Source organism: Festucalex cinctus, chromosome 1 (genome assembly GCF_051991245.1).
Source record: "Festucalex cinctus isolate MCC-2025b chromosome 1, RoL_Fcin_1.0, whole genome shotgun sequence".
Taxonomy (NCBI): domain Eukaryota; kingdom Metazoa; phylum Chordata; class Actinopteri; order Syngnathiformes; family Syngnathidae; genus Festucalex; species Festucalex cinctus.
Window position 1 is genome coordinate 36366760 of NC_135411.1, and position 23929 is coordinate 36390688.

Here is a 23929-nt window from a genome sequence, read left to right on the forward strand (position 1 = left end):
GCATTTTCCCCATTGAAGTCGGCTGCCGCGGGTTCCCAGCAAAATCGGTGCTCTACTTCCTCCAGCGTCTTGGACTGGAGCCGAAACAGCTGAAGAAAGCCACCAGGGAGTGGCACTTTTGTGAGTCAATGTTTATTAATGAGGAGTAAATTGCAAAATTTTGACATGCAAACTGCAATACTGCAAAAACCTGCAACACAAGCTTATTTTGAGTCCTGTATTTTATGCTGTTTCCTTGTGTCTAGCATTCAGCCTTTAGGCATTCTTCCACTTGGGTTAGTACCCCAACAGAAGGGTGTCAACTTTCTCAATGGAAATTTACTACAGAAAAAACATGATGTCTTAAGGTTGAGAAGTTTCCGCAAACATGACATTCTTAATCTTAAATAGTCTGTTTTCCTTGGTGTGTGTGCTATAGACAAATGGCCGCCCACCTCACTTGACCTCACTTTTTTTTTCTTTTTTGAACTGCTTGGCCTTTGCCCAGAAGAGTCCTCTAATAGCTGCCAGAGAGCGTCAACATTACAAAGTGGGAATGCTAACGAGAACCATGGAAAGCCCAGAAATAGCCTCCACTTGACAGATGTAATTAAGCCCCATCTCAAAGAGTTTGGAACGTGTCAAAACCTCAAAAGGAATCAAAGTACTTTTTGCCCAAACGGCATCACTTGACAAGAAGGATGAAAAGCCCTTGCTGAGAATAGGAGGTCCTTAAAAATCAATGTCTAATTGTTTTTTTTTTAAATTATTCTTTTAAAAAACAGTAATTTGGGGATTATTGTTTTCATTTTGGCACTTGCGCTCCCCCTACAGGAGTGAATTTTTTTATTTTTTGGGCTGTGGAAATAAATAGAAACAAAAAAAGGTCAGCGTGCCCCAACCTGTAATGAGCCAATGCATATATATTACATTTGAAAAATCCTAGCCAGAAACATGTTGCTCAAAGTTAAAAGTTTCAGTCTAAAATAAAAGTAAAAAAAAAAGAGAGACGTGCTGCCATCAACATGAATATTAAAATCTTCAAAAATTAAGATGTTTTCCAATTTTATTATTGAAGATAAAAAGTCACTAAAATCCTTTAAAAAGACAGCAGCAGGACCACTGGGTTGATAAACCATCCATCCACCCACCCATCCATCCATCCATCCATCCATTTTCTTGACCGCTTATTCCTCACAAGGATCGCAGGGTGCATAAACCAGGACACAATAAAAAGATTTGGATGAACCAATCTTTATCATTTGTGATTCAAAGGAATCAAAGACTGCAGCGTTGATCACTTAGCAGGTGAAGCTCTCCTTAAAAACAACAGCAAGACCTCCTCCACGGCAAGAGGGGCGGGGCATCCCAAAGACGGTGCATCCGGTAGGATGCGCCATCAGTTCATGAAGATGAACGTAATTCTTCTCTCTGCCCTGTCTCCGTTAAAAACATGAAATCCAAATTCAGACTGGAAATCAGATCATTCAAGAAAGATGATTTGTTCAAAATAGAACGGGCGTATAACAAAGCAATCCAGCGTGAGAGTGACATCATAGCCTTCCCAGCCTGAGTCAGCGGTATTGGTTGAAGGCACGAGACACGGTCACATGGTCTCCAGCTGCTCCAGGAAACAGGCCGATTCACCGCTGCAAACACTGACCGGCGCGATGATGATACGCCCAGATCCAGATCCCAACACCGTGCCGTTACCAGCTAGTGTGGCATCAAACTGATCACATTTGGTCAAATTTGTACAAAATAAATTGACAATGTTTATATTGTTGTGGTTGTAGTTTCAGTCATGTCTACATTGAATCATGCTGCATTTTATCACCCTAACAGTGAAATAAACCACCATTAAATGACGCAGGTGTGAAACATCTTACGTGTTTCCAACAGTTGTTTGTGTCACCCATAAGTGGAAAAACAAGTGCTTCCCTCTTCCCTACCAACGTTGCATGTCATCTCCAGCTATCGTCATTATTTTCCAAGCTTTTTTTTTAACATTCTCACTGCAGTTTGCTCACCCCGCCCTTTCCCCGACACCCCCTCACTCAAAAGCCGGGGCATCACAGGACAACGGCATGCGAAGGCAATCACACAGAAAGAGTCTGAAGTCTGTTGTAAGCGAGCGCTGGAGAGAATCAAGGCGACTTCAAAGAACACGCTCTTTGCTTGTGTGCCGCGCTCCTTTCCAGCAACACTGACGCACAAAATAAATCCACTCATTAGAGCGCTGCACTTGCACTGTGACACAGGCGTAAAACAGCATCAGAAATTCACACGGCATTTTCACACTGCTTCATCGCCAGTCTCTTTGAGGCACGTTCTCCTCCGAGGCCAAACAACTATTTAATCTGAGCCCTCCAGAGTCTTTAATGTATAATTCTCATTAACAAATATGGATGATTCTAAAAAAAAAAAAAAAAATCTTTGAAAACCATCCAGCCCACAGCCGTGACATTGGGAATGACACGCATAGAAATAAATACAAGAGGCAGTCGAGGCTGATGTCGAGCTTTCTGCGGGTGACAACAGCAGGGTTTCCAATCAAAGGATGTGGGTCAAGGTTTGTCTGCTCGGAAGAACAAAAGCCTGGCAAAACAACACAGTGAAACTGGATCAAGGGGAAAGGGTAAAAATTCTACACAAATAATGTCATGATGCACAAACATTACCAGCTATATACTGCATGCATGGTCAAGCACATGAGGGAAACATGAGTACATGATCAACAATGTAATCGTGCTGGTAGAGCACAACTGATATTATAGCATCTTGAAGCTGCCATACATACAACCAACTGAGTCACACATGGCAGCTGGAGCCTATCCGTGGTTCACCCTGGACTGGTCACCAGTTATTGCAGTGAACACTTTGACAAACAACTGTTCACATGGACAATTCAGAGTCCTCAAAGGCCGCAATTCGGCCCGCCCAGAAACGGGCAAATCAAATTTGTTTATTTGCTGTGACGTATTCTTCATGAGCAACGTCACTTTTTGGCGCCGGAACAAAGTCTTCTCATAATATTCAAAATCAAGTTTTTACCACAAGAACAACAAAAGTCATTAATCACTACTGTCTCTCTTCAACTAGCCATGTTGAATTTACTACACTAACCCTAACCCTGCGCTACGGTTCTACGTCGCACGTCACTTTTTCTACGTCATCTCTGCTCTTCGCTGACTGGCTCTTTCCACTGTCTGTCTGGTCAGGTCTGCCCCGCCTCAGAAATGTGCTTCAGTGTGACTGTGCCCAGACCCACTTGCTGGTAAAGCGATGAGTTTATGAGTATATCAATATTTTTGCCAGTCCTTATGTGTGTGCTAACGCCTGGTTCACTTGACAAGATTTTAAAATCGGCTTGACTTTCAAACTATGAGAAAATCACAAGAATAACAGTTTTGAAGGCACAGTGTGTTGTGTGCAACCACACGCCACAACCAACATCACACACGAACCAATTTCATTCAAGAATAATTTCCTGGTTCGATGGGAAGTCTCGCAAAACTTCTCGAGATTAAACGTAACTTCCGAGTAGACAAACATGGAGGACCAGTCGAAATACTTCCTAGTTTGATTTTAGCAGAAAAAAAGCAACATAAAAAGAAAAAGCGTTTAAAGGAGTGTAAACATTACAAGCACGGACTTTGTGTTGCGCTATGACTGCTTTGATTCTGGATTCTCCACAGTCTTTCCTTGCCACCTCGCTTTCTGATTGGTTGCATGTCGCCATCAACCGGCTACGTGCTCGTTTGTCCTCGGGTTACACCACACATGGTGTGAAGTCGGGCCAAAACAATCCAACATGTTGAATATCCCCGATTTGGATTGAAGCGGCTCAAACGACCTTCTGAGCTGCTGACATCAGTCTGAACATACCAGACACAGCAGGCTTATCTGTAAAGATTAGCGTTTGAATATCGGCACATCCTTACGATTGTCGGAAGGGGAGATTCGGGGCTAAAATCGGGCCAATTCTCCTGCCGTGTGAAACTTAAGTCTCTTGAATATTTGCCTTGGTTTAGATCCTAAAAAATAAGAAATGAGCATAATTTTCCATTGGTAAGAGTGCATCGCAACAGCAAACGTGTGCAGCGAAATAAAAAGCTTACAATACTTTTTGTCGGAAGCAATTTAGAGAAATACCGAAAGTTTGAAGACGATAGGATACATTCTGTGGGAGGTGTTCATTAACATATGAACTCTTAGAAAAGGCCAAGAATTGCATTCAATTCCAAAGTAAAGTAAAAATGAGGGACTTCTTGTGTGGTTTGGCCAATGGAAGAAATAAGAAATTATTTGAAAACAATGCGTGAAGAAGCTGTGCATCTTTTTTTTGTTGTTTTTTTAATTAACAACTGGTCCCCACATCTATGCTACATAGTTTTTATATCAAATGCATGAGTGCCTGAGGAGTAATAAGACAGGTACTACACAAAATTGCTGTACACTGTACTTTGTACACTATTGTGTGTCATAAAATATAGAATAATCTGCATCTGCTTTAAAAAGATTAATTAGAATAATATATGAAAAATGTTAATAATACATAAGCAACTCTAGCTTGATGGATCCTATTCTCATTAATTAATGTTGTCAGTCAAACAGAATCCACGTGGCTCATATTCAATCAACATGTGATGTATGCAGCACTCTCATCTCCTACTCAGTGAGTTCATGCTTTTAAACACACATGATGACTTCCTTGATGTGTTGTCCTAAATGGGAATCAATAGTACTGAGATGACATGCAGTCATTTAAGTGATGATCAAACACTGGCATGCAAGCTCGGTGAGACATTCTACCTTGACAATTCTAGATCTGAGAGACCAGTCATATAGTCAATGCCAATACACAAGCCCAGGAAAAATCAGTCTCGGTGCGTGGCTTGTTCCCATCATCACGCATGTATTCAGCTTCTTTGTCGTCTTAATCACATTCCTGGGATTGAAATGCTTTGAAAAATTGACAGTATCCTTATTTAGTCCAAGGAAAGCTCTCAGAAGACTGGCACTCGATGCTGTTTGATGACCAGATGGTGCACACTTAGAGAAGAAATCATTATTCAAGATGTGATTTGAGTAGATGGTGGAGGAAAACTAAAAACAAAAAACAAAAAGACATTTACATGGAACAGCTACACTACTGTTTGCCAAGAAAAAGAAATTTTTCCAGTTTCCAATCGGTCAATGTCTAAGAATGTGTCTTTCTATAACGTTTTTTTTTTTTTTCTTCTAATGCAATGCAACAATGCTTTTGATTTAAAACCTGTAAGGTGAATTTAGGTTCCTTAAACACATCACACACGTTTTAAGATAACTGCTGAAATTGTGTCAAGACTGTAGACAAGTAGTACTCATATGTGGAGCTATAATTTTAAAGCTGTTCTTCACCATTTTAGTTTTCCCGATTTTTTTTGACTGCGACAAAAACAGGGACCAGTGATGCACTTTATCCCCAGCATGAATTCCCTCAACCCGACTATACAGGAATTTGAGTGTCTTTGTTTGGGTCGGTGGTTACACGGTGTAATTGTGACATGCAGTTAGCTAGCTACCTATAGCTACACCCCCAAAATCTTTCCCTTCAGATAGCCCACTGGTATGGCTACTTTAGAGCGCCTCAGTGTCAGCTGTGAGTGCACACGTCACGGAGAGAAGGTGGAGGAGAGCGAAGGGCGGAATTCACAAAAAACAACAAACAAAAAAAACTAAAGAGTCATTGAGTAGACATGGCCTTAACAGTTTTAGAATGCCTCATTATTTGCCACAAGTGTGTGAATGTCATGGAAAGAAAGAGAGGAGGGTGGGAAAAAAATTACAACGCAACTGCCAGACACTGGACAGGAGCTTTGTGCTGGTGTGGGGACCCCCTCTGGGTTGAAGTTCAAATTGCTCAGCTTTGGATGCTCCACTGTATTTCTTTAACGATGACTACATGTGTTCCTCAATCCAATAGAAATTTGCAAAACTCGGCATCTAAGGGAATTCTTACGTGAAAGAGGATCACAGCCACCTGGGGAGTGAAGCTCTGGAATGGCGACGTGTCCCTGTGTGACTTCTCCAGCGGACTCCTTTCGTCATCACTGACATCTCACAGGCAAGTGTCATGAATGCTATTTATGAGAATAAGTGGGAGTCAGTCTTCCTCCAAAGTGTGCGACTGACATTTGATGCTCCTTCTTCGGGCTTCTCGCAGGCACCCGTTCTTTTCCTTGCTCCCACAGGACACATAATGATGCCTGAATTGTATTTTTCTCTTCCATGCGGCAGCTGGGGATATTTTAGTTATGGGAGATAATGCAACAGGAGTGCAATATGGTAAAGGCATTTAATGGGAATTTGATAACTTTCCTTCTTTAATGCTGTTACCATAGAGACTATTAAACTCTTCTTGTGCTTGCTTATGTCTTAAGTTTTAGCATAAAGATGTGCACGATAACCTCCGATCTGCACTTTGCATTGCAAATTTGTGTCATAAAAATACATCTCAAACAGCAGCATGGATGCACATGACGTAAAGAGAGAATTTTACACGTCAAATGGCGCACATTAGTGTTTTAATTATCTAACGGTCATATTATTTGCACATAACAGCAATGCAGTAAAAAAAACAAAAAAAACAAATATTCATTTGATTATGCACTACCAAGAGAGCAACACACTTAAGTATGTGACATACTCAAGGGAATATTTGCCGTGCCATAGTGCTATAATTGCTGTATGTATTGAAAAAGAGAAGTGAATGTAATAAAAATGTTAACACATTTTTATTGCATTCACTTCACTTTTTCTTTATAGCGTGACGAAAAGATGCTTTTGGAGTTGTGGCAGATTTCAGAGTTCTCTCAGGGTAACTACAAGTTGCCTTGCTAAATGTGTAAAAAAATAAAAAATAAAAAAAATAAAATCACCTTTCATACATGTTGCTAGATTGTCACTTCACCATCAGATTCCCCTAAGAGTGGCGTAACAGTCAAAAAGCAGAAAGTCAAAGTAACATTAATGCAGAGTGTATCCACCTCACTTTCAAGAACCTCGTAGTCCTGTCCTTTATTTGTGCGAGGCTTGAACGAAAATCGGAGATCTTTTCCACATCGACGCCTATCACTCTGATGGCCTCTGATCGCTATACTCGGAATTCCGGATGCTGAGATGAAAGGACGGGATATTTTTCTGCCAACTCTTGAAACCCCGACAACACCACCGTATCATTTTGACACAAGATGCTTTTGAGTCATCACGTCGGTGAAACGTGCCGACAAAAGACATCTCCTTAGCTAGTGTCACTGCACGGGACATTTTTGAAAATCCAATAAAAAGGACACTACAATAGCAGCCTAGGAAACACAATTCTTAGCTGTGAAATAAGCTAAGAATCAATGGGAATATTGCAACCGTCATGCTATCGTCATGCTATCCACAACTGTTTTTAATATGAAAACATCTCTATAAACCAAAACATCACAATGCAAATCATCCAAGATATCTCAAATTTAAACATAATAATATGTTGTCATAATTTTGCTCTGAAAACGATCTTGGAAAAACATTATTCAGAGGCAAAAACATTCAACGCTTTCGCTGAATTACACTGGATGGATTGAGGTGAATTTCTCCACGAAAGAACATCTGCCTGAACATCTTTTTACAGCTAACAGCAAATAAACCAGGAAAAAAAAATATCCAACTGCGTGCTGCTTAATCAAATGACCACCCACAGAGCGCGTAAAGCTAGCGTCGGCTGAAGAGAAGGCAGAGATGACCAAAGGGGTTAGGGATGAAGACCTGCTACTGATTTGGCCAAAAAATAAGCAAATAAATAAAAATATACAGTTGGTCGTTAATATAGTGCTTATTCACAATTGCAACAGTCCATGTTTTTATCAGAAATCACACAGGGGGTTATGGGAGTGGACCAAACAAACATACAAAGAGTAACGAGCTTGGCTGGTTGGTCCACAAAGAGAAAAATACATTTTTTTTTTTTCAGAAGCACTTCATGGAAACATGGGTGGAAATTTTCTTACTGCCATTACTTTACAAATTTGTACCAATATTACCGCAAAATGGTAGCGATAAAATTAGCTTTAAAAACATTTAAATAAAATCGAACGTTAGGGTCGACTGATTTCTGTCAGTTTCTTTTGGTTTTAATTTGCCTTAATTAAAAATTCTTATGCCACGTTAATTCCCAATTTCCTTCCTGTTGTAGCATTACCCAAATGTTTTCCAACTCGCGCTCAACAAACATTCATCCACGTTTGAATTTCTTCAGCAGAATATCAATATCAAGTGTTGTAACCCGCTGTGCTTTTGAAACGGCAGGAAAACGGGGATGATACAAAACGGTGGTCCACAGGAGAGCGGGCGGGTCAGCATGTGTGCGTGCGAACATGGATCAGTGGAGACCCCCTACCTGGCCATCACGCTTCCTCCACTCCTGGGTGTGTTGCTGGTGCGTCTGCAGGGCGGCCCTGGCCTGGCTCTCCAGGCTGCTCACCTCCCGCTGGCGCTCCTGGACAAGGCTGTCCTTTTCGGCGCAATGCTGCTGTTGCAGGCGCGTCCTCTCCTGCTCGTACTGCATGCGCTGCACCGCCATCTGATTGGACAAGCGGGCAAAGAAAGACTTCATCAGCCAACACATACTCCGCAAACCCTGTCGTCATGACAACTTGTCCGTCCATCCGTCCGTCCATCCGGTAGCGTGGACCACCGCCCTCCGGAAAGGACACAACCGAGAGTCGCACTGGTCCACTTGGATGGACGGTGGGAACACCTCAAAAAGTTTCCCTCGCTTCTTGGCATTGTCATTAGGAGGTGGCGTGTTTACATCTGGCTAGCTCCCTCCGCCCTCTCACCTCGCCCGCCTGTGTAGCCCGGCCCTAAACGTGCCATTCGTCTCTCTTCCAATCTGTCCCCCCCCTCGCGTTCTTCTGTGATCGGCATATAAAAGAGTATCTAGCTTGGTCTGTGTATGAAAGCTGGCAGGGGTTAACCATCTGGCTGCAGCGACAACCCGATGCCCCATGCTAAGCGTCTGACAGCATGTGAAAATCGGCTTAAGCGACGACTACGACCATTAGAAATGGTATTTGGAAAAACTGAAGGAGACAGGGGGGAAACTTGACTGAGATTACGGAAGACTTTGTCTGTTTGTTCTGACCTAATTAGGATAACTGATAGTAGAGCAACCAGGTACGAATGATACTCAAGTACAGTAGCTCCTAGAAAGGAGGCTAGAACCAATTCCGCTCTTCTTATTATGGGATGCAAAGCCAAAGTTTCTCAGGGATTAATCATGCTGGCAGCTCAAGCTCAAGTTTGTATTCCATCGCAGCTGAGAGCGAAGTCACCTGCTGAGAGGTGAGTCTTGCCAGCAGCCACCGAGTCTTTCCCAGGCTCTGCTCTGTTCCCCCCAACCCCCTGTGGCGGTACTAGTGGCCGAGGGGACCGGTAACCCCCACACCAGCGTGCCGAGCCGGAGACTTGGATGGACAGCAAGGGGCCTGGGGCCTATTCGCTTCCCCGCTTTGAAGCTAATCCCCCTGGCGCATTGTGTTTGACGGCACCCTACCTGGCTCACCAGCGGAAGAGATCCAGCATCTACACCCGGTGCCTGGTCTATCCCTAAACCTACCTCCAGACCTTGTGTGCTATTCAGAGCAGGCGATCTACAGGAAGCCGGATTCCGTCCTCACTCTTGAGAAAACGGCCACAATGGTCACTTTGTTTTAGTAGCCAAGACTATCTATCCCGCAGCTTTCTGGGGAGCTTTGTTACATGGCTTCTGAAAAGGCTTTTGGGGAGAATTATAGTCGGATAAAAGTTATTTAATCCCTTGGGATCAGTTTCCAATGTAACAGACAAACCCAGTCAGAAAATGCAATGAGAGAACTCTGCCGGCAAAAAACGTTGTCGGAGTGGTAAAGTCTACCATACTGTCAGTCGCAATGCCGCCGTAGTCAATTGTGTGATCCGAAGACAAATCAGCACTTCGTTCTTAACACACAATAGATACAAATCCAATCCACGATCAGAATGTAGACTGACAGACTGATACATAAGTAGGCAAATTCTCTGGCAACTCCTCAGCAGGACATGCGGAAGCAGAAACTGGTGGAGGACATCCTTGGCTTACTGTACGCGTCTGTTAAGTGTCCTGGACCAATGGGAATTTGCAGAAAAGAAAGGATCAGAGGTGAAATGAGGATGAAGAAAGAGGCGAGATTGATCCATTGTAAAGGAAAGCAAAGGAAAAAAGACGGGCAGGAGATGACAGAGAGCCGACCCAGCAAGACGCCCGGCTGTGACATCACACGGTACCAGCATGCAGCGCAGCAGAGGATGCTGCGATTCTTAAAGGAGCCGACGTGACGCTCCAAAGGGAAGGGAGAGTAGGTTACAGCACAGCTTGGTGCCACAGATGCAGAGCAGTTTGGGGTGTTAGTGCACAGCACGACTCCTGTCAGCCTGCCTTTGACATGGATGTGTGTGCAGGACCAGTGAGGTGGTAATGGGCTTCTTCCACAGCCCAGCGGGGGGAATCAGAAATGTTTGGGAAGAAGGAGGGTGAGGAGGACAATAAACCAGATGCCCTGTCTGCTCTCAGCAGGGGAGACTGCGGCTGACTGTGAGAAGAGAGGAGAAGAGCTCTCAATGTAGTGACCCAACTGATGGTGACCATGAAGTGGCGCCGAGCACGTACATCAAAGCGTGCAAATTATGTCCACGCACTCATGGCCCGACAAGCGCTTCCCTTCACTTACAAAGGTCATCCCAAATTCCTGCTCGGCCGTCAAACCGCACCGCATCACGCTGGAGTCAAGAGGCGGTGCGCCGTCACGTCACCGTGACGTGCAGCCGACCGAGTGGGCGCGGCGCAAAACAATTCCTTCATAGAAAGTTCCCATTTCAAAGCATTGCTGAGGCTGCCCTTGAAGAATGTTCTTTGTGGAGGTCCCGATGAACCAATTTGACCTCTTCGATGTTGTGACAGTGAATTCTCTAGGGTGTAGTGAACACCACACGTTTGCATGCAGGCATGGCTGTCCGGCATACACTGAGGGTACATTTAGACGAGGGAAAAAAAGGGAGTTTTTCTTTCTCTGCATTCCACGTACAGACAATCTGCATTCACATGAAGCTGCATAAATGCCTGAGGACACTCATTTGCATAGCGGGCCAGAAGCACCAGGGAAACCAACTGCTTGTCCTTTCTATTTTTCAGGTTGATAGTTATGCGGGGCATAAAATACTGTGTTCTAAATCACCACATTTCTGAGATTTGAGGTTCCAATCTTCCTTTCTGGAGTTCAAATGTTCTCTCAGTTCTCTCACAAATTTCAAAAAACAAACAAACAAATAAATAAATAAATAAATAATAACGCGTTATGGACAGTTGAGACTAAATTGTCCATATATTTGAAAGTGAGTGTGAAGGGTTGTTTGTGCCCTGGGATTGAATGGCAAACCAGTCCTAGGGTGCACTCTGCCCCTCATCCAAAGTCAAACGGAATAGGCTCCAGCTCATCCGCGGTCCTTAGGTGGACACGTGGAATAGAAACTGGATGAATATCAGAAAATGTGCAACAGAAAGTGTGCAACAGTTTTTAACTGTATACTGAATAGACTAAATGGGACAAAATCTGGTTGTTGTTTATCACATTGCTCTGAATCACAATGAGTTGTGTTTCTAATAACGATGCCTTCTTAAGAAAAACAACATTTTCGGTACGTGCATTTCACGTCGCACAAATGATATAACTTTTGTAATTTAGGTGCTTGGAGTTTATCATTCGGAATGGCAAACATACATCTGGAAGTACAAACTGATTAAACCTAATCAACAGACTACTTACAGACATTGCGTCTTATTGGGCATACACAAGGGTGGAAGAAAAGAATGTCATTCACATAGAATTACGTCCCGTCAGCCGTGCATGTCCTTGTTCAGCTGCATGCAAGTGCCAACAACTGTCTGCCGGTGTGAGGCAGTGCAACTTTACACATCTACGACCACAATAATAAATATATTGTTAATTGAATAACTCTCAAGAGCTAATTCAGAAATGGGAACATTGCTATCTTTATAAATGCTATAAAGGCTGAATTGTTAATGCCGCTCTGAGTTTAGGATAAGTATAGACTTAGACAACACAGATGACAGCATCCCATGAATAATCTACATACGGTGTGTATGTTTCCTCATTTCCCTTTAATCAGCGAAATAGTGTCACACGCATTCATCCGCTCATTGTCACACAGACAGGCCCTTCATCTCGGGATGTTTTTATCTTTAAGACAAAAGGCTTCCTGATGTGCTGCTAACCCTGTGTAGCCTCCTGTCAACTGCACCCCCACCACTTAGGAATATTTCCCACAATTCCCACTTTGATTGTGTACTTTTTCCTCATGAGACAGCCATAATAATTCCTAAGAGTGAAAATGTGAAGTTGGCATTCAAAGCTGTGATAAAACTACACACTAACTTCAATCACACAGCGGTATGAAAATTTCATTCCATAAATAAATGCAATCTGTTTGATGATTCTAAGTGCCATTTTGGTGATGATGTATGATTTTACCCACCTAAATGTTTAAGCAGATGATAAACACATTTTGCATGTCTTTTTCACCCTCCATCTGCAGCAATTTACATGCAGTGGAAAAGTAGATAAGGATAGTAAATAAATACCAATGGTACGCCCAAGACTGCTGCATGCTGTGGTCATTTTGTTTCAAAACGCACAATGAAAGATTCCTATTTTTTAAAGCAGGGGTGGAGAACCTACGGCCCATTTGATGCAGCCCACCAAGCTTTCTAAAAACAAATAAGAGCCCAGCGCAAGTGTTACATAAAGCCTATAAACATTTATCCCACAAAGGCTCAAAAGATAGAATAACAAACAGTTATTTGATCTTTACATCATAGCTTTCATCAATTTGGTGTGGTCCTTCGATGACTTGAGACGGCGTCTGATAGGAAAAAAACGTTCCCTAGTTTTGATTTAAAGGACATTTCACAGCAATCAAAGGCTACATGATTTCATAAATCATAAATTACATGCTGGAATTATTTTTCATGCAAGGCAGGTCTCTTAAAAACCATGGTTCAATAAAACATGTTCTTGTGAAAGGTTAGAAGGAAATTATGCCAAAAGGTCGAAGGAGTTTGTTTGTTGTCTCTGTGTAGTGGTGCCTTTACATAAGAGTGTCAATCTTCAGAGTTTTCCTAAACTGTCATTCGGCCGTTTTTTTTATTAATTTTTTTTGCTTTGACTTGTGAGCAATATTTTGAGAAAAAAAACTAAAATTTTGGCAGTGTATGCAACTCAACTCACTTAGTGAATGAACAATTCTAAAAAAAAAAAAAAAAAAAAAAAAAAAAAAAAAGTCTTTAAGCTGTTCTTGCCACTCACACAAACATAACGTAAAGTAAAATGGTACTTTTCAATATTTTGTTGAGAATCCTTTGCAGGCAATGACTGCCTGAAGTCTGGAACCCATTGACATCACCAAACGCTGGCTTTCCTCCTTTGTGATGCTTTGCTAGGCCTTTACTGCAGCTGTCTTCACTTGTTGTATCTTTGAACGTCTTTCTACCTTAAGTTTTGCCATGAGAAAGTGAAATAAATGCATGCTCGATTGGTCAGAGATCGAGTGATTAACTCGACCATTGAAGAATATTCCACTTCTTTGCTTTAAAAACTTCCTGGGTTGCTTTTGCAGTATGTTTTGGATCATTGTTCATCTCTACGATGAAGCGCCATCCAATCAACCTTGCTGAATCCGAGCAGAAATGATATCCCAAAACACTTCAGAATTCATCGGGCTGCTTCTGTCTTTTGCTTTTGTCTTTTTCATCATGAGAGTAAATACAAAGGATTCACCACAAGGCACAAACCATTAATCTCAAAAATAGGACAGAATTGACTTTGCCAAACAAAAACACCTGACAAAGTCAGTCCAGGTCTGGAACAGCATTCTTTGGACAGGTGAGACTAAGATCAACCTGTACTAGAATGATGAGAAGAAGAAAGTTTGGAGAAGAATTGGAACAGCTCTTGATCCAAAGCATGATGGCATAGACATGCACGGCTTTCAATGGCACTTGGTCACTTGTATTTTTTGATGATATTTATCTGCCTTTTGCCCTGTCATTCACACGTCCCCGGGGCTTCTTTTTTTTTTTTATTAAAAATTGTGGATGCATGTGTGTGTGTTGTTTTTTTGTTTTGTTTTTTAAACAAACGAGGCAGTGTGGATGGGGTTATTAATTTTTAAAAAATAATAATAATACGTCGTGGGTCAAGACCTTATTTTAAAGATTTTTTTGGGGGGGTTGACTTCCTCTTTAATTTGGAAAAAAAAATGTGGCAAAAATGGAAAGAATACAACCACTATATATATTTTTTGCAGTAAACAATGTGTGACACTAGACAATGATTTCATCGTTATGGTCTGTTTTTATGTAAAAGCAGAACGAAGCCATCCTCAAGTTGAGATGTTTCCAAAGAATAATTGCTTATTCCATGGCCTCCACAGATAATATCCAAAGCTGCAGCTTAATTGAATCCAGCACTCGGTAAAAGATGTCATCCTATCAGCGCGCAAGATTGAAATGACTTGCGAAAACGCTCTCTCAACCTCTAATAGGAGAGCAAAGATGCAACGATAAGGTCACAGCGCATCTGCGGCACAGATTACCTTAAGTTTTCACTCTCTCCGTTTGGCGACAGCGAAGCTATTGAGCCGCGATGGGATCGTAATCAAAAGCGTGTCCTTTATCACGAGAAATTAATCAGACGGGAGGGGGACGAATAACAAGATGAATCCACTTGGTTGTCAGTCACCGTGGCTGGCTCTGCGAGTGGAAGGCGATTGGAAATGAAAGCGAGATGAAATAGTTTCCTGCGGCTGGTCGCCACGGAACACGCCGAGTTCAAAAGTAAACACAGACCTGCTGCTCATATTTTTGTCTGAGGGCGTCGAGTTGCAGCGAGAACTCCTTGGATTGATTTTCACGGAGGCACCTGGAGTGCTGCAGGTCCTTCTCCACCTTCTCCATCTGCAGCACAATATGAAAGACATTTGTGAGAGAGACCTTGAAAATAGTAAATCCATAAAAACAAAGAGACTAATCAGCAGTTTGAGTAATTAATGATGAAATACTCAAAGCTCTCTGTATGTGGGTCATATTGTGCGAGTGGAGCTCCGGATGTGTGAAATCTTCACTGAGCCATTAAAAAAAATAAAAATAAATAAAAAAAATCCAAAGCTTCCTTTGAAACCATTCACACAACACAGACCGCCTGCTATTTTTTTTTCTTCTCCAAGCCAATGTGCCACACAACTGATTTGAAAATGAGGAAGACAGGCAGAGAGGACGTGAACGTTATTTGGGATCCGTTCTGCCATAATGGAGTCACGTTTGAAAGCACGAGGATGACAGGGCTGCTCTCCTCTGTCCCGTGGCTTTGATGTGGGTCGAGGATGAAGTCACATCGGGGAGATCGGGATGCCAGGGGCTCGACGGGGAGATGAGGAGGAGCAGCAGAAGAGATGGAAGGATGAGAGGGGGAAGAAGGACGGAAGAGGAATACATCAATAAAAACATTTTCAGAGTGCCAAAATAAAATACTCCAGAACTGAAAGCAGGAAAGTCTTTGTGGAACTTTACTATGTATGGTACATATGTATTGAGATAGGGTGGCCCTGATCAAATGACATGATGGGAAGTTGGGGCCGATTAAATGATTTTCAGATGATTGTCATTGACTGAAAAACATTGATTTTGATTTTTTTTTTTATTTCTCAAGAAGTCAAGAATAACATATGTTTGTTATTTACTTGATTTGAACCAGTGTTGACTTACAGCCATATCAGAAAGTATCATCTCAGGATACATTTATAAAAAAAAAAAAAAAAGGATACTTGAGACAATTTGGATGGGGTCTTCTTTTTCTTCTTAATTGTACTGTCACAGTTTTTGGATCGAGACACCGACCCCTTTTGGGCGCAGTTGATGGGTGCTGCCTATACATTTTCTCTATTTCATGCACAGGTATATTAGCCCAAACCATGTGCCCAGGTTTGGGAATGTATTCAGAATGTGATGTTCCACATTCCAGGACAGCAATCAAATGCAGTAAGTGGATGAGAGATCAACTTGCTTCTTTAATTTATTTATTTATTTATTTAAAATTGTTGTTTATGATTTATAGTATATAAATAGTACAAATCCTCAGAATTTCATCCTCCCAATATTAAATATTTGCAAAATCCTGTACTCATCCATGAAAGAAGACTGACAATCTTTTGTTTTCATCAAAACTAGACAATTGCAAACATCTATTATTAGTTTGTGAAACAATCAACATTTTTTGGCATGTTGCAGACCAAACCAGTTAATGATTCTTCATTTCTTTTTTTTCTGTATTGTCAACTTGAACTGTTGTCTGTTTTTTTTTTTAAGAAATTGATGGAAATATATATTTTTAATTTGATTCATTAATAATAAAAAAAAAAAGGCAATTGTTAGTTGCAGCAGCCTTACTCCCATGTAATGAAATTAAACAATGGATGATATTTTCATGTTGGGTGTCATCCTTTAACAACTATTTTATTCAATGTTTACAGCTAGAAATGCTAACTCCCAAACACTTATCAATAAATAAGTCAGATATGTGATGTTTAGACCATAGGCAGCCCAGAAAAGTGGGATTAACTTATAGAGCCATTTTCAGCAGCAAAAAGTTAATATTTTGTTCAGAATTAATTTGATAACTTCATTATTTTTCACGTACAATTAATACCTTTAAAACACTTTTCCACTTGCTGCCAACTGAAGATGACATCACCTATGCTGAAGAAATAGCTAACGACCAATCATCTGTTTTCTAGGTTTGGTCAGCAAACTGAGCCATGATTGGTCGTTACCTGTTTCCTCAGCACTGGTGATGCCATCTTCAGTCGACAGCAAGTGGCAGAATTACTTTTTAAAGGTATTAATTGTTCATGAAAAATAATAATGTGATCAGATTAATAATTGTAGACAAAATATTATCTTCCTACTGTTTAAAATGGCTCAATGAGTCAAGTATCCCTTTCACAATGAATTTAATAATTTTTAGATTCACTATCCAGCAGCTGCATTTGACCCACATTTGATTTTGGGGTCAATTATGGTAACCCAACACGCCTGGTCACGCCCATAACCCAGCCCCACTGATCTAAAATGACTACGGGCTGGGTCGGTCAAACATTAGGAACGTGTCGGGTTACCCAAATAACCCACTTTGGGTCAAACTGGACCCAGCATTTTTAATAGTGTAGCGAATTTAGCATATTGATTTCAGCATTACATAATACTGGCTACTGTTTCTCTTTACTGTCACTCTTCAGTGGACAAAGGAAACTTTTTTTTTCTCTAAATGGGTAGTGGATTGAAACATTTTCAGGACAAATTTGAGCATGTTTTTCTTGCTGGACATCTTACATTGTGTCCAGCTGCACTGTACTGCCCACATGCATACATTTTACACCCACACAAACTCTCAGTGTTTACCAACCTTTCGTGAGCCAAGTCACATATTCTACATTACAGTAAATTTCACAGCATACCAGCATAGACTACAAATGTCACAAAAAGGATGAATAGTAACGTTGCTGCGCTGCTGCTTGCCTTTACTTCGGAATACAATGGTCAAAGTTTTTGCCTATTTTCTGACATGTTCCAGACTAAGCCATCAACTAAATTCTAAATAATTTATGTTCATGCATCTTATACACTGTCAATTTGAAATAATACTTAGTTTTTCCAATAAGGGTATGAACATGTAAATTTCAAACAATTATTACAATAATTGTTAATTGCAACCCTAAATTGCAAGTGAAATTGGATAATTTTCCCACAGCACACAAAGATCTCACTAATGTGCTTTAGCACAGGTGTTGTGAAATAGAAAACCGCCTGTAGCCAAACTGACTTCCTGGACAGCTTTGGGATTTTTAAAGATGCATTCGATCGGCGAAGCTTCACCTAAATAGCAACGGCCAACGTGGCTTGGAGGGCAGACAGTGAAGCACTAATTAGTAGGGGTGGGAATCTTTGACTGACTCACAATTCGATTTAATTCCGATGTTTGGCTCTGCGATTCGATTCAGAATCCACTTGCCATTTGCTCCCAATTAAAAATGACATGACTGTGCCTTAGCTTGTGAACGTCACAGGTCAAACCCAGTGAACAGGTGAGCTGTGATTGGTTGTTACCTGAGCCCTCAGGCACTGATCGACAGCAAAATGCCCGCCCCCTGACATGGATGAAAACAGCTGGATTTTTATGCTTAATTCCTATTCTACAAACTAACTGATCAGACTTCAAATTCAATATCTGTCCCTTGATGACAGCATTTTGTCATCCTACAATTGGCTGGTTAAAGCTAAACATTGTTACAGCCAAATTCAACTAGCAAAACACTTCCGAAGGAATTTTCACACATGAACACATTCCATAATGAGCATCTTTGGTGAGTATGATGTATTTAGTAGAAATGTTCCTTCAGGTTGTTGTCATGAGAAACTGAATGAGTGAGTTAAAATATGATAACCACCTCTCCATATAACTCATTGCAGTTCTGCCTAATCTCGGTGGTGGTGAGCGGACATGCATACTAATAAGTACAAGGAAAAATAACAATTCTATGATGTAATAAGTCGATAAAAGCGCGGGATAAAAGGGGTGAAGAGGGAACGAGAGAGAGAGAAAAGAATTCCAGGACAGCCAGCGTGGCGCCCTCGTACATCTGCGGTCAGGCTGTGCTTCCACCACTACAAAACAAAAACTGAGCAAGTGTGTGTCTGCATTGTCTTGGTTAAAGCCCTTCAAACAGCTCGCTCATTCCGTCGTAATCACAACAGGGAGGTTGGATGCGCGGAGATGTTTATGCAAGACTAAATGGATTATATGCATGAATGTCAGCAACTCGCTGGAGCATAAATATAATAAGAAACAGGTGCACGCCACTTATTGTGTTGCACTTTTATCTACAAGATGTCTGTGCGTGTTGCATGTGCGTCGCATGTGTGAGCGTGCCAGAATCCGACCTGGAGCTTGAGTTGGGCCTCGGCCTTCTCGGAGCTGAGCTTCACCTGCCTCCTGAACTGCTCCAGCGCCGCATCGGCCTGTTGGAGGTGCGCCCTGTGGCTCTCCCGGGTTTTGTCCATTTGCTTCTCAGTGTCACTGTGAACACAAGACAAGACAGAGGTCAACAACCAAGAGCCTAGCAAAGAAAATGGGATGATGTTGTCCCTATTAATGACTAAATCACGACTGAACCACCATAAGAAACCATTCAAATGTATATTGCAGTCTCAAATAAGCATTCCGTATTTTGTGTGTTGGAAAAATAACTTTCTGAATATATTCCCCTCTGACACCTGTGAATGTGTGTGTATGCGTCTTCCACTCAGATTTTGCACTGCTATTGCTGGCAAATGTCAGGTCATATAGTTTGCACGGCGAGACGACTGACAGGCATAGTGAGAGCTGTCAGCGCCGAAGCAGCAGCCTGCAACATGCTGTACAACAGCGGCGAGCAGCTGTCAGGTCTCCATGTGGGGTGCGAGGAGTGTGCGCACGCCAGGGTGGATGCACGGAGCTCAAGGTTGTTTTTCTCAAATGCATTTTAAAGTCAGCCAAGGGTGATAGTGCAGTATAGAAGTATTTCCTGAGATTCAATATTGTTAACCATCAGGTACGGTTCGATGGGTGTCTGGATACGATTCTAGGATGGTTGAATTTCTAAGTGGAACAATTCAGTTCGATTCAATTGCATTAGAATTCCATTCAATAGGTATGGCTCAGATGAATGATGGATGATGCAATAACATTTCTTGTTGTCAATCTACATACATAAATGTGTCATTACTTTCAAAGATACTGGTATATCTCTCTCTAGTAAAAGAGAATTCAATATGTACTGTATCTCAAAAGTGGAATGATTCAGTTCAATTCAATTAGCCTGGCAAGCTACACCCACTTTCTTGAAAGAAAAGAAAGTAGGTCTGAACAGGCTTTCACTGACCGCTGTTTCGCCCAGTTAAAAACAAACTGTGCAATCAAATTCTTGGATTTTCTGTGACATATTCTTCGCAAGTAACGTCACTCTTCGACGGTGGAAGTCCGACTTTTCCGAGTTCAAAACCAGGAAGTGTGTACAGGAACGCCCCCTTGAACTCGGAAATTCAACTTGCGAAGTCGGAAAATAAAAAGGACCCCGACTTCACCGACGGACTGCAGGTGACATCGCTCTAAAAAGACCGTGAATGGTAAAACACAATTTACTAGAGTATAAAACTAGATAGCTTTCTTCAGTTATAAATATTCAACATAATTTCAATAACGCATGTGACAGTATGCCGCTATCTCCCTGAATGAAATTATATCGTGAACTACTTAACTGTATTGAATGCTTATGAAATAAGATTAAAACAATAAATGAAGCAACATTTCGAAAAGGTAAGCTTGCTGGAGGTCAAAATGAGATTTGAGGACCAAAAAAAATAAAAAATATAAATATAAATATATATACATATATATATATATATATATATATATATATGTATATATTGGTTGTTTACTTTCGCCTCAAACGCTTTCAGGTCGGAACTGGGAAAAACCAACTCGGATATATCCGACTTCTGTCCATCCTCGAATGCAGCATAACAATGCCACTTAGTCACCATCACGAGAAGTGAAGCCACTAGCGGCCATCTTACGTTGCCACTCTCCACGACGTTTTCACGTTATTTTCTGTCTCTATGCTGAGAATGCGACCATGTATGACATACGGTTGTACAAATAAGACCATGAGGAGCACTATGCACATTTAATCAGAGAGAATGCAATTGCACGATCTGAGGCACATATGCACAGGTTGGCCATATTTGTTTGCCAACTACGGCAACTACACAAGGTCAAAACATTTAGGAAGTGCCTTAAAAAAAATATTTTTTCTAAGATCGCTGATTGGTTCTTTCCATTGTCTGTTAGGTGAGGTTAGCCCCGCCTCAGAAATGTGCTTGATCCTGATTGTAGTGATGACACTGCTTTCCAGGCTATGGTTCGATGTATCTTTTAAATCAAAACCAATTTTCCAGTTCAAACGAGTTTTTGTTATATTCCCATTAACCATTCATATATGGACATTGATTTGTCGCTGCTATTCACCACCAATTGTGTGCATCTACCAGTATATTAGTTGCTCATTGACTGCCGAGTAAGTCTTACATATATTTGCTGTATTTGAATCAACTGGTGGAGATGGTCATGTTTAATCACTTTATTATTCATTATTTGTCTCTGTGGTGATGCTGCCCAATGTTGACACTTGTGTCGTTTACATGTGTCTTGGATGTAAACATATTAGATAGGGCTGACTTCAAAATACATCAACAGCATTTTGCCACTTGACCAGAAATGGACCTACAGTGTAAAATCAGCCCCTATTTCCTGCATCCTTCTAATGAATATTCTGAATGTGAATGATTCATTTTTCCCTGAAGGTGGAAAAGCAGGAAGGAGAATAACTGTTTGGGGCTGGCGGATGTTCAAACCAATTACAACAAAAACACAAAGGGGGTGAGGGAGCACAGAGATACAGTATTGCACATTAATCTGTGTTTAACAGACTATCAAGCGGTGTGTGCGTGTGTGTACAGTTCATAAAGGAGGGAGAATATAAAAAAGGAATGAGGGCAGAGGATTTAAAAAAGAATATGTAAGCTTTCGCCTCTCTTTATAGAGTTCTGTTTCTTTGTAATTTTGGTCTCTCTCATGTTGGACATCAAACGACAAAGAATTTATTTATTTATTTTTCCCAACTTCACTTTTCCAATTTTGTGTACTCTGTAATTATTAATCAGTCTCAATGCATGTGCTGCCTCACGGGTTCAAGCAGACACAAATGCACAGGGAGATTACAGCGGAGGGGAATACCGAGATTCTTCCAAGAGCTTCTGAGGCGGCAACGAATTCTATGTGAGAAAAAAAGGGAAACGATCTTTACCGTTACGAACTTGACTGACAAGTCCACTGTCCGAATGACTAGGTTGGAGTTGGCTAATCTCAGCCTTTATCTCCGAGGCTACACCGAGAACATTCCGCCGCAGCAAACATCAAAACGGTGTGACACACTGAAGCATATTATCCTCCAAAGCTGAAGAGTGCGTGACCGCATAGAAGCGGCAGCCATTCCTGGGAAAATAACTGTATTGCGCTGAGAGTGCGTGCGTGCGTGTGTGGCCATAAGGGTGGTAGACAGTGTGTCACCGTCAATAACAGAGCAATAAGGGCGAGATGAGAGGACAGAGAAAACGTCTCGGGGAGGCCTGGCAGCGAGACACACGCAGAGAGAGGAAGAGCGACGGTGCCAGCGCCAGGGCGGCCGGCTGGCTTGAAATGGATCCCTGGTCAGGAAAGTGGAAGGAGAGGAGGCACAAATTAAAGATGTGCTTTCGCTAAAGAGGAAGTCTTCTCATCCTTAAATTCTAAACGGCTGTTTAACGGGCAGAGAAGAGAGAGAAAGTGAAGCAGAAGCACCGGCCGGGTGAACCGTCCTCTGCCCGCCCAAACCGCTAGCATGGCAAACAGGAAGGGGAACTACGGCAGTTGTGGAACTCGAGTGTTTACGCGTAACATGCTGAACATAGAGAGATGCACATTAGAATTCACTACACATCGCCAAAATGAAATGTCACACTCTTGAAACTACCGGGTTTAAGGTTTAGGGCCCGACTGGTTAAATCGACACAAGTGACACTGGTCTCATTATTTATTACACATAACTCTATACCGTAACCTTGTACCTCTAAAAACTGCTCACTATATAATTACATTTGCTGATTCGCGGAGGTCATTCTATGGATTTGTCATTCAAAACAAAGCAAATTGTAACCGCTTGGTTTAGCAATGCAAGTTGTGCACAGAACTGACCTGGATGTCACTATTTTACACTTTAAAATTATGGTTTGTTAAAATAAAATAAAAAAACATAGTGCAACATAAATCAAACCTAAATATGTTATGATCCATATTAAACTACTGCACAAACACACATATGAGAAGGACTAATGTCCTTGAAACTTAATTAAATGCATTGGAGGGATAGACAGATTATGCACTGCGACTGGCTGGCACTCAGTTCAGGGTGTACCCCGCCTACTGCTCATAGCCAGCTGAGATAGGCTCCAGCACCCCCCGCGACCCATGTGAGGGGCAAGCAGTTCAGAAAATGGATGGGTGGATAGACAGATCATTGGTGCCGACAGTTGGCATTTCCATTGGCCAATAAGACATCTGGGAACTCACTGATCCTTCCCCTTTTGTTTGAAATTCAAACCATGATACGTGAAAGCCCAACATTTCAGTTATTTTTAAATTTTGAAAATAAATAAATTATTTTTCAAAACTATAGGGAGCTATATATATGAAATTTACTTGCTTACGTTTTCATTCAACTGTCTAAAACATCCTGATGAACCTAGGAGCTCCCTGAACTTTTTGCTCGAATTAGTTAGAGATGTCTATTGGTTAAGACAAAACAAAAGTTGTTCAATGTATCTAGACATTTTAACAATGTCAGGAGTTGGAATTTATATTTTTAAAATTGTAACAAATGTTTTTTTCCCCCTTGAACTGAAAATGAGCATCCGCTCCAAATATCGGTTATCGGCCTCCTTGACTACTAATAATCGTGACTGACCATGATAAAAACATACCGGTTTATCTCAAATGCATTGCACTACAGAATGCATTCTGGGAATCAGGCTGGCCTGTGAAAAATGAAAAAGAAAAAAAAATACAAGATTAAACTGACCTCAACTCCATTCAGTACACAATAAAATGGTGACGAGCTTCAATTTTTCAGCACATCCAAA

At 41.4% G+C, this 23929-nt stretch overlaps 1 protein-coding gene across 1 annotated transcript in view; it reads right to left on the reverse strand.

Moving 5' to 3' along the window:
- cep112 (centrosomal protein 112) overlaps window positions 1-23929 on the reverse strand; it is a 155297-nt gene that overhangs the window by 77095 nt on the left and 54273 nt on the right. Inside the window, exons 18-20 of the mRNA XM_077533040.1 lie at window positions 19097-19232; window positions 14951-15058; window positions 8408-8590 (exon numbers count right to left, since the gene is read on the reverse strand). Of these exons, the coding sequence (XP_077389166.1) occupies window positions 8408-8590; window positions 14951-15058; window positions 19097-19232 (427 nt within the window). The remainder of the gene's footprint in view (window positions 1-8407; window positions 8591-14950; window positions 15059-19096; window positions 19233-23929) is intronic.